At 38.8% G+C, this 12240-nt stretch overlaps 1 protein-coding gene across 1 annotated transcript; it reads right to left on the reverse strand.

Moving 5' to 3' along the window:
* Nucleotides 1-2906: 2906 nt before the first annotated feature.
* On the reverse strand, nucleotides 2907-3809 carry LOC135110104 (uncharacterized). Its single transcript, XM_064022059.1, has 2 exons — nucleotides 3300-3809; nucleotides 2907-3170 (listed from the first exon to the last, which is right to left on the reverse strand). Exons 1-2 carry the CDS (start codon nucleotides 3807-3809, stop codon nucleotides 2907-2909), a joined length of 774 nt encoding a protein of 257 aa, XP_063878129.1.
* Nucleotides 3810-12240: the final 8431 nt, after the last annotated feature.

Below are 12240 nucleotides of genomic sequence, written 5' to 3' on the forward strand. Positions count from 1 at the left end.
GTAATGTTCTTTTTTTTTCTCCTATAGAGTGCTTTCCACGCTTTTTAACGTCTTGGTGCCTCACGCGCTAATAAACACTCAAAAGACACGTTTCTGAAAATGTCGTTTATTTTTCCCATATAGTTGCTTTGTATACATTTTTGGGGTTTGGTACCTAATAATGTGAAATACATTCAAAATATACGTTTTTCGTAATTTTCTGTTTCTCCATAAAGAGTTCATGCGTTTCACTGTTTTTGTACCTAAGAGAGTAAAAAACACTCATAATACGCGTCTCTCTTAATGTCTTTCCGTTTCCCCATATAAAGTAATTTGCAAATATTTTTTGTTTAGTATTTCTACGTAACAAGCTTAAAAAAACACTCAAAATACTTGTTTTTTCGTAAGGTTTTTCATTTTTTTTTTTTTTTTTTTTTCATACAGTGTTTTCATGCGTATAAGCGTTTTGTTATAAAAATAAAAAAATAAATAAAAAAAAAAAGATACAAAACGCTAAAAAGAAACGTTTTCGTAATGTTGATTTTTATTTTCATATCGGGTGAGTTCTATTCCTTTTAATGCCTAATACGCTCAAAAACACTTAAAAGACACGTTTCTGGTAATGTAGTTTCGTTTCAAATCAAATGACACGTTTTTCGTTATGTTGTTTGTATTCCCATATAGGGTGATTTCCAAACTTCTTAGCGTTCTGGTGATTAACACACTCAAAGACACTCAAAAGACTCGTTTTTGGTAATGTTTTGTTTTCAATTTTGAATGCATTTTGACGATTTGATACCTAATATGTGAAAACACTCAAAATACACATTTTTTTGGTGATGCTGTTCTGCTTCTCGATATAGAGTGATATTCATGCGTCTTAGCATTTTGGTACGTAAGAAGCTCAAAAACTCTCATAATACACGTTTTTCGTAATATCTTTTCGTTTCCCCATACAGAGGAGTTTGCATGCATTTTGGCATTTTTCGACCTAACAAGCTAAAAAATACATGATTTTAGTAAAGATATACTGTTTCTTCTTCTTCTTCTTCTTCTTCTTCTTCTGCAGCTGCTCCCATGTTCATATGGGGTCGCTGTTCCTCACTAGTCTTCTCCACAAGACTCTGTCCCCAACCTCCTCTCCACTCAATCCTCTCTCCCTCAGGTCCTCTCCAATGCGATCCTTCCACCTTTTCTTTGGTCTGCCTCGTCGTCTTCTCCGCTCCACTTCCATATCCAATATCTTTCTGCCGACATACCCTTCTTCTCGCCTTGTGATGTGACCGAACCATCGCATTCTCCTTTCTTGTACTGTCTTTGTCACCTCCGTTACTTTGGCTGTTCCTCTTATAGAATTGTTTCTCACTTTATCCCTCCTTGTCACCCCAAGCATCCACCTTAACATTCTCATCTCAGCAACCTCCAACTTATTCTCCTGTGCTTTCTTTATTGGCCACGTCTCCACACCATATAACAATGCGGGTCTAACCACCGATTTGAACACTTTCCCCTTTACTCTGGCACTAATTTTTCGGTCACAGAGCACTCCAGTTGTTCTTTTCCAATTCTTCCAACCCGATTGGATACGGTGAATGATCTGTCCATCCAGGCTGCCGTCCGCTGATATATGAGAGCCCAAGTATCTGAACTCCTTGACACCCTTTAACTTCATATCTTGCATCCATACTTCGCTCTCCTATCGACCACTAAAATTCAGATACTCCGTCTTCTCCCTGCTAATTCTCAAACCTCTCCATTCCAATGCTCCTCGCCATCTCTCCAACTTTCTCTCTCTACCTCATCCGCGAACAACATGGTCCACGGTGCTTCCTCCTTTATATTTTGAACACTATCATCCATGAGTAGGTTGAACAGATATGGGCTCAGAGAAGATCCTTGCTGCATACCCACTCTCACACAGAACTCCTCTGTTGTTCCCACACTGCTCCTTACCCTCGTCCTTGAGCCTTCGTACTTGTCCTGGATCACTCTCACATACTTCTCTGATGCTCCTTTCCTTCTCATACTAGCCCAAACTTCCTGGCGTGGTACTCTATCATAAGCTTCTTTCCAAATCAATAAAAATAAGGTGTAACTCTCTTTGCTTCTCCCCATACCTCTCCAGTAGTTGTCTTAGCGCAAAGATTGCATCGGTAGTACTTCTCCCCGGCATAAATCCAAATTGTTCGTCTCCCATCTGTGTTTCTCCCCTTACTCTTCTCTCAGTTATCCTTTCGTACAGTTTTATTGTACGCGACATTAATTTAATTCCTCTGTAATTTTTACAGTCCTGTATGTCTCCTTTCGTCTTGTATATTGGGACAATATCGCTGCATCTTCATGCATTTGGGATTTTCTCCTTCTCATAGATCTTATTTACCAACCAACACAGCCACTCAAGTCCTTCCTCTTCTAAACTCTTCCACACCTCTACAGGTATGTTATCCGGCCCTGTTGCCTTCCCATCGTTCATCCTCCTCAATGCTTGTTTGACTTTCTCCCTTGAAATTGCTGTTGTTCTCCTGTCATTTGGTTCCCATTCCTCCAACATTCCCCTTGGGTTTTCCTCATTCAAAAGTGCCTTGAAATATTCTTTTCATCGCTCTCTTATTTCATTGTCATCAATTAGAACTCTTCCTTCCTTATTTTTAACCTGCTTGATATGCGTAAAATCCTTTGCTGACTTCTCTCTCTCTCTCTGTCTTGCTGGTGCAAATATCCTCTTCTCACCTTCCCTGGTTTCCAATTCATCGTACATGTCTTCCCTTGCTCTAGCTTTCGCTGGTGCTACTGACCTCTTCGCTGCTTTATTTGCTCCTCTGTAGGCTCTTTCTGCTTCTTCATTTCCCATTCTGTCATATATTTTCTTTGCCTCCTTCTTTGCCTTAACTTTCTCTCTCACCTCATTATTCCACCACCAAGATTCCTTATCCTACGAGGGGTCCTTGCCTGATGTTTTCCCACATAATTCTTATGTGCCTGCTGTTTGTTGTCCACCATGTGTCTGGATCTTCAGCTTCTACCATCCTGTCCAGCACTTTGATTTTAAACTCCGCTTTCAGCTCCTCATCATTCAACCTCCACCATTTAATTCTTGATGTTCGTTGTTGTCTGCCTTTTCTTTCCTCTTTCATCTCGAAGTCTATCACGATCAGCCAGTGTTGAGGTGCGACACTCTCGCCATTGATAACCTTAAAATTCTTTTTTCCTTCAAGTTATATCTCCTACACATTAAGAAATCGATCTGACTTTTCCTTCCTCCACTGCAATATGTCCACATCTGTTTTTTCCTGTTTCTTATAAAAAGTATTCAAGATTGCCCTGTCGAAAGCCACTGCAAAATCCACCACATTTTCATCTTCTTCATTTCTCTCTCCCACACCCCATCCCCCATGTATTCTCTCAATAGCATTTTTATTTCTTCCCACATGGCCATTCAGATCACCCCCAAGGATGATTCTCTCTTCCTTACCTATCCCAGTGATTTGTACATCCATCTGTTCCCAAAAATCCTCTTTCTCCTCAATACTACAGCCGACTTGTGGTGCGTAGACAGTGATGATGTTAATTGTGACTTTTCCATACATTAGCTTAATGTTCATTACTCTGTCACTACACCTGTTTACATTCACGATGTGTTTCTTCCACTCAGCATCCGATACCACTCCCACACCTCCTCTTCCTTCCTTGTTTGCTCCACTGTAAATGAGCTTGTACCCATCTCCCAGTTCTCTGGCCTTGTTACCTCGCCATCTAGTCTCCTGGACACAAAGGATGTTAATTTTTCTCCTCTTCATCACATTCACTACTTCTCTACTCCTTCCCGTCATGCTCCCCACATTTAAGGAACCAACTCTTTGGGCTATCTTCTTTAGCCGTGCCCGCCCAGTACACGGTAGCCTTCTCCCACTTATCGCAGCAGCAAGGCAAGACTCCTGTGCGTCGCATACAGGGGACGCCCTAGCTGTATTCTCATACTCTTGACCTCGCTCCATGGTTTTGGTACAGGTTTTTACAGCTGGATTCCCTTCCTTCCGTTAACCCTCCCCATTTATCCGGGATTGTTTCTTCAAAAAGTTTATTTTGCATGCGTTTCAACGTTTTGGAACTTAAATAGTAAAAAAAAAAAAAACACAAAAGAAAAAAAAACGTTTTTCGTAATGTAGTTTTGTTTTGGTAATTAGCACGTTCATAAACAATCAAAAAACATTTTTTTTTCTCGTTTCCTTTAGTCATATAGGGTGCTTTGCAGGCATTTTGGAGATTTATTACATAAGAATGTAAAATACACTCATAATACACATTTTTGGTATATATATACATATATATATATAGAGAGAGAGAGAGAGAGAGAGAGAGAGAGAGAGAGAGAGAGAGAGAGAGAGAGAGAGAGAGAGAGAGAGAGAGAGAGAGAGAGAGAGAGAGAGAGAGAGAGAGAGAGAGAGAGAGAGAGAGCTATTCTTGCGTTTTAGCGTTTGGTACCTAAGAATCTGAAAAAAAAAAAAAAACATAATAAACGTTATTTGTTGTGTTTTCATTTCCCTATATATGGTACTTTGCATGGATTTTGGTGTTTTTTGACGTAAAAGGCTCAAAAACACTCAAAATATTTGTTTTTGGTTATGTTATACTGTTTCTCCAAAAATGGTGCTTTGCATGCGTTTTAGTTTTTGTACGTAAGTAGCTCAAAAACACTAAAAAGACATTTTTAGTAATGTTGTTTTGTTTTCCAATATAAGGTGGTTTCCATGTTTTTAGCGTTTGGGTGCCTGGAACGCTCATAAACACTCAAAACACAGATTTCTGGAAATCTCGTTTCCTTTCGCCATAGAGGATGCTTGGCATGCATTTTTTTTTTTTTTTCATTTTTATAGTTAATGTGAAATAGACTCAAAATACACTTTTTTTTGGTAATGTTATTGTCTCTTCAAATAGAGTGCTATTCATATGTTTTCGCGTTTTTTTTTTCTTTTATCTAAGAAGCTCCAAAACACTCATAATAAACGCTTTTCGTAAAGTCTTTTCTTTTCCAAATATAGGGGACACTCAAAAATACTAATAATGCACGCTTCTCATAATGTACTTTTTCTTCCTTATATGGTGTTTTGCAAGCATTTTGGCTTTTTTTTTTTTTTGCAGATATGCTGAAAGCACTCAAAATACACGTTTTTTGGTAATGTTATTCTGTTTCTCCATAAGTAGTGTTTTGCATGCGTTGTAGCGTTTTGTTACGTAAGAAGCTCAAAAACACTCAAACACACGTTTTTGGTAATATTATTTTCATTCCCCATATAGGGTTATCTTCTTTTGGCATATTGGTACCTACCTACCACGCTGAAAATACTCAAAACACACGTTTCTCTAATGCCCTTTCGTCACATATAGGATACTTTGCATTTATTTCATGTTTGGTACTTAACACATATAGGATACTTTGCACTTATTTCATGTTTGATACTTAAGAAGGTGAAAAACACTAAAACAAATCATGGTGTTGGTAAGTTTCTTCTGTTTCTACACAAAGAGTGCTATTTGCGCGTTTCAGGGTTTGGTAATTAAGAAACTCAAAAACATACATAATACACGTTTCTCGTAATGCCCTTTCGTTTCCCCATATAATGTGCTTTGCATGCATTTTGCCGTTTTTATGAGTAACAAGCGCAAAAAACAATAAAAATACACGTTTTTTGGTAATTTTATCATTTTTCTTTAAAGGATGTTTTACATGTGTTTTAAAGTTTTGGTACGTAAATTAATTTAAAAAGATTCAAAATAAACGTTTTTCGTAATGTTGTTTTGTATTCGCATATAGGATGCTTTCCATGCAATTTAGGGTTTTGGTGCCTAACACGCTGAAAATCACACAATAGACACGTTTCTGGAAATGTTTCTTTTTTTTTTTTTTTTCTTTCTTTTTGCGTGGATTTTGGAGTTTTGGTATCTGACAATCAGAAAAATATTTCAGTCACACGTATTTGGTAATGTTTTCCTTTTTTTGTTCATAGAGAGTGCTATTTATGTGTTTTAGAGTTGTGGTATCTAAGAAGCTCAAAAACGCTTATTATACATGCTTTTCGTAATGTCCTTTCGTTTTCATATATAGAATTTTTTGCATTTATTTTGGCATTTCGGTACCTAACAAGGTTAAAAACACCCAAAAACATCTTTTATTTTCTGTTTTTCTTTCTTCACAAAAAGTGCTACTCACGCGTTTTAGCGTTTTAGTAATTAAGAAACTCAGAAACATTTATAATACGCGCTACTGGTAATGCCCTTTCATTTTCAATATATACGGTACTTTGCATACATTTTGTCGTTTTTTTGTAATTAAGAAGCAAAAAACACTCAAAATACACATTTTTGGTAATGTTATTGTGTTTCCCCATGAAGGGTGTTTTCTTCATGCGTTTCATCGTTTTTAGACATAAGAAATTCAAATATACTTTTAAGAAACATTATTTTGTATAGACAATAACTGCTTTCTATGCTTTTTAGCGTTTTGGTATCTAACACGCTCAAAAAACATTCAAAAGACACGTTTCTGGTAATGTTGTTTTGTTTTTTTATATAGGGACCTTAGAATGCATTAAGGTGCTTTGCTATTTAACGATGTGAAAAAACAAAAAATTACACGTTTTAGCTAATTTTGTTCTGTTTCTCCATATAGTGTTATTTATGTGTTGTCTTCTTTTTATCATTTTGGTACTTAAGAAGCTCAAAGACACATAAAGCACGTTTCTTTTAATGTCCTTTCGTTTCCTGATATAGGATGCTTACTTAGTATGCATTTTGGCGTTTCGGTACATAATACAGTGAAAAAAAACATCAAAAAAAAAAAACATGTTTTTGGTAATGTTATTTTGTTTTTCCTTAAAGATTGCTGTTCAGGTGGTTTTATGTTTTGGTACTTAAGAAACTCAAAAACACTTATAATACACGTTTCTCGTAATGCCCTTTCGTTTCCCATACAGGATCCTTCGCATGCATTTTGGCGTTTTTGTACGGGTTTTTGTAGATTTTTGTAGAGGCTTCAAAACACTCAAAATACAAATTTTTGGTAATGTTAATCAGTTTCTCAATAAAAGATGTTTTACATGCGTTTTTTTTGCGTTTTAGAAGGTAATCTTAAAAGCACTTAAAAGACAGGTTTTTGGTAATGTTATATTTTTATTCCCAAATAGAGTGCTTTCCAAGCTTTTTACCGTTTTGGTGCATCAGAGGATCAAAAACATTCAAAAGACACGTTTCGTTTCTCCATTACGGGGGCTTTGCATGCATTTTGGCGTTTTGGTACCTAACTATGAAAAACACTCATAATATACTTTTTATGTAATGTTCTGTTTCTCCATATTAACTGCTATTCAGGCGTTTTAGCGTTTTGGCACCTAAAAAGTTTGAAAATACTCATGATACACGTTTCTCGAAATGACCTTTCTTTTCACCATATAGGATGCCCTGTATGATTTTTGCCGTTTTGGTACTTACAAACCGAAAAACACTCCAAAAACACGTTTTTGCTGATGTTCTTCTGTTTCTCCATAAAGAGTACTATTCACGCGTTTTAGCGTTTTGCTACTGAAGAAACTCGAAAACATTCATAATACACGTTTCTTGTATTGTCCATTTGACTCCTCATATAGGGTGCTTTGCATGCATCTTGACGGTTTTTTAGTAAAAAGCTCAAAAACACTGAAAATACACGTTTTCGATAATTTTATTCTGTTCCTCCAGAAAACGTTTTTGCATTCGTTTTAGCATTTTTTTAAGTAAAAACAAAAAAAATCGTTCTAAAAACAGGTTTTGTAATGTTCTTTTTCTTTCTGATATAGCGTGATTTCCCTGTTTTTAAGCCTATCACACTGAAAAACACTCAAAAGACAGATTTCTGCTAATGTTATTTCATTTGAACACATTCCGGCTTTGCATACATTTTTGGCGTTTTGGTAAATAAAAATGTGAAAAACACTCAAAATATACGTTTTTGTTAATGTTCTGTTTCTCCAAAAAGAGTGCTATTCATGTATTTTAGCGCTTTGATACATAAGCACAAAAAACATACATAATACACCTTTTTCGTAATGTCCTTTCATTTCCCCTTATAGGGTGCTTTCAATGCACTTTGGCGTTTTTTATCGTCATAAGCTTAAAAACACTAAAATTACCTTTTTGATAATGTTATTTTGAGTGTTTTTCGCTTCTTAATTACAAAAAACGACAAAATTCATGCAAAGTACCGTATATATTGCCAGTCACTTTCCCTGGGCATTCGTGGTGGCGGACGTGAACTAACCGATCCTAGGCATGGATTTCCCCGTGACTGACGATCTCCTGGTGGATCCCCGCCGCCGGTGCCTTCCTCGCCAGTCGTCGGACTCCTGCATCCATGCTGAGCCCTTTGCCCAGCCACTCCCTTGCCTGAGAGACAACATAACCCCCACCTTTTCGCCGCCCCTCCCGCCCCCACTTCTCCCTGTCCCTTCGCCACCTCTCCAGCCACCCCCGTCGTAGTACGCCTTTGTTTCTCGTTTCGTGGGGAAGTGGGGGATAATGTAGTGACTGGCCAGCCGGCTAGCCACTCCTCGCTAATCCTCGTGGATTCCCTACATGCTACGCTTCCCAGGTGTAGGACCGGCCAGACTCAAAGTCAGGTGAGGTCAAGCACCTGGGAGCTGGGGAACCCACGAGGCAGCAGTTTAACTGCAGTCAGGCTCGCCTCGACTCTCGTCTCGCACACTCGTGACCACTCGCAGGGATATTGCTGTACAACCAACAATAAACCCAAGACTGTGGTTTGTGTTTGCCTCCGTGTCCTTGGCGTAGAGAACACTACAGGCACCAAAACCCAAATTTGCATGGAAGGCATCCTATATGCGAATACAAAACATTACGAAAAACTTGTCTGTTGAATGTTTTAAAGCTTTTTACGTACCAAAACTAAAACGCATGTAAAACACCCTTTATGGAGAAAAAGAATAAAATTACCAAAAACGTGTATTTTCAGTGTTTTTGCGCTTGTTACTTACAAAAAACGGCAAAATGCATGCAAAGCACATTATATGGGGAAACGAAAGGACTTAACGAGAAACGTGTATTATGTATGTTTTTGAGTTTCTTAATTACCAAAACGCGCAAATAATATTCTTTGTGTAAAAACAGAAGAAACTTACCAACACCGTGATATTTTTGTGTTTTTCACATTCTTAAGTACCAAACATGAAATAAATGCAAAGTATCCTATATGTGTAAACGAAAGAACATTAGAGAAACGTGTGTTTTGAGTGTTTTCAGCGTGGTAGGTAGGTACCAATATGCCAAAAGAAGATAACCCTATATGTGGAATGAAAATAATATTACCAAAAACGTGTGTTTTGAGTGTTTTTGAGCTTCTTACGTATCAAAACGCTACAACGCATGCAAAACACTACTTATGGAGAAACAGAATAACATTACCAAAAAACATGCATTTTGAGTGTTTTCAACATATCTAAAAAAAATAAATAAAAAAACGGCAAAATGTTTGCAAAACACTCTATATAAGGAAGAGAAAGAACATTATGAGAAGCGTGCATTATTAGTATTTTTGAGTTTCTTAGGTACCAAAACGTGAAAACACATTGGACATTGGAGACTTCAATGTTCACCACCAGCTTTGGCTTTCCTCTCCCTTCACTGACCATCCTGGTGAACTAACCTACAACTTTGCTATCCTCCATGACCTAGAGCAATTGGTGCAACACCATACTCGTATTCCTGACTGTCTAGGAGATACGCCCAACATTCTTGACCTTTTCCTGACCTCTAATCCTTCTGCTTATGCTGTCACCCTTTCTTCTCCGTTGGGCTCCTCCGATCACAATCTCATATCTTTATCTTGTCCTATCGCTCTAATCCCTCCTCAGGATCCCCCTAAGCGAAGGTGCCTCTGGCGTTTTGCCTCTGCTAGTTGGGGGGACCTGAGGAGGTATTTTGCTGATTTTCCTTGGAATGACTACTGCTTCCCTGTCTTTGTGTGCTGAGCGCATAACAGAGGTGATAGTGTCTGGCATGGAGGCGTACATTCCCCACTCTTTTTCTCGTCCTAAACCTTCTAAACCTTGGTTTAACACAGCTTGTTCTCGTGCTATACATGATAGAGAGGTGGCCCACAAAAGGTACTTAAGCCTTCCATCACCAGAATCTCAGGCACTTTATATTTCTGCCCGAAACCATGCCAAGTCTGTTCTCCAACTAGCCAAAAACTCCTTCATTAACAGAAAATGTCAAAACCTTTCAAGATCTAACTCCCCTCGTGATTTCTGGCATCTAGCCAAAAATATCTCCAATAACTTTGCTTCTTCTTCTTTCCCTCCTCTACTTCAACCAGATGGCACCACTGCTATCACATCTATTTCTAAAGCTGAACTCTTCGCTCAAACCTTTGCTAAAAACTCTATCTTGGACGATTCTGGGCTCGTTCCTCCCTCTCCTCCACCCTCTGACTACTTCATGCCACGTATTAAAATTCTTCGCAATGATGTTTTCCATGCCCTCGTTGGCCTAAACCCTCGGAAGGTTTATGGACCTGATGGGGTCCCTCCTATTGTTCTCCGAAACTGTGCCTCCGTGCTTGCACCTTGCCTAGTCAAAACTCTTTCAGCTGTCTGTCAACATCTACCTTTCCTTCTTGCTGGAAGTTTGCCTACATTCAGCCTGTTCCTAAAAAGGGTGACCGTTCTAATCCCTCAAACTACCGTCCTATTGCTTTAATTTCCTGCCTATCTAAAGTTTTTTAATCTATCCTCAACAGGAAGATTCTTAAACATCTATCACTTCACAACCTTCTATCTGATCGCCAGTATGGGTTCCGTCAAGGCCGCTCTACAGGTGATCTTCTGGCTTTCCTTACTGAGTCTTGGTCATCCTCTTTTAGAGATTTTGGTGAAACTTTTGCTGTTGCCTTGGACATATCAAAAGCCTTTGATAGAGTCTGGCACAAAGCTTTGATTTCCAAACTACCCTCCTACGGTTTCTATCCTTCTCTCTGTAACTTCATCTCAAGTTTCCTTTCTGACCGTTCTATTGCTGCTGTGATAGACGGTCACTGTTCTTCTCCTAAATCTATTAACAGTGGTGTTCCTCAGGGTTCTGTCCTGTCACCCACTCTCTTCTTATTATTCATTAATGATCTTCTAAACCAAACTTCTTGTCCTATCCACTCCTACGCTGATGATACCACTCTGCACTTTTCCACGTTTTTTCATAGACGTCCAGCCCTTCAGGAGGTAAACATATCACGCAGGAAAGCCACAGAATGCTTGACATCTGATCTTTCTAAAATTTCTGATTGGGGCAGAGCAAACTTGGTATTGTTCAATGCCTCAAAAACTCAATTCCTCCATCTATCAACTCGACACAACCTTCCAGACAACTATCCCCTCTTCTTCAATGACACTCAACTCTCCCCCTCTTCTACACTGAACATCCTCGGTCTGTCCTTATAATCTGAACTGGAAACTTCACATCTCATCTCTAGCTAAAACAGCTTCTATGAAGTTAGGCGTTCTGAGACGTCTCCGCCAGTTTTTCTCCCCCCCCCCCAGCTGCTAACTCTGTACAAGGGCCTTATCCGTCCATATATGGAGTATGCTTCACATGTCTGGGGGGGTTCCACTGATACTGCTCTTCTAGACGGGGTGGAATCAAAAGCTTTTCATCTCATCAACTCCTCTCCTCTAACTGATTGTCTTCAGCCTCTCTCTCACCGCCGCAATGTTGCATATCTAGCTGTCTTCTACCGCTATTTTCATGCTAACTGCTCTTCTGATCTTGCTAACTGCATGCCTCCCCTCCTTCCGCGGCTTCGCTGCAAAAGACTTTCTTCTTTCTCTCACCCCTATTCTGTCCACCTCTCTAACGCAAGAGTTAACCAGTATTCTCAATCATTCATCCCTTTCTCTGGTAAACTCTGGAACTCCCTGCCTGCTTCTGTATTTCCACCTTCCTATGACTTGAATTCCTTCAAGAGGGAGGTTTCAAGACACTTATTCATCAATTTTTGACCACTGCTTTGACCCTTTTATGGGACTGGCATTTCAGTGGGCATATTTTTTTTATTGGATTTTTTTGCCCTTGGCCAGTGTCCTTCCTACATAAAAAAAAAAAAAAAAACTCCACATGAAGAAACAGAACAACAACCAGAAACGTGTATTTTGAGTCTATTTCACATTCTTATGTATCGAAACGCAAAAATTCATGGAAAGCACTCTATATGGGGAAAAATTA

The sequence above is a fragment of the Scylla paramamosain genome, chromosome 20 (assembly GCF_035594125.1).
Source record: "Scylla paramamosain isolate STU-SP2022 chromosome 20, ASM3559412v1, whole genome shotgun sequence".
Lineage (NCBI taxonomy): Eukaryota > Metazoa > Arthropoda > Malacostraca > Decapoda > Portunidae > Scylla > Scylla paramamosain.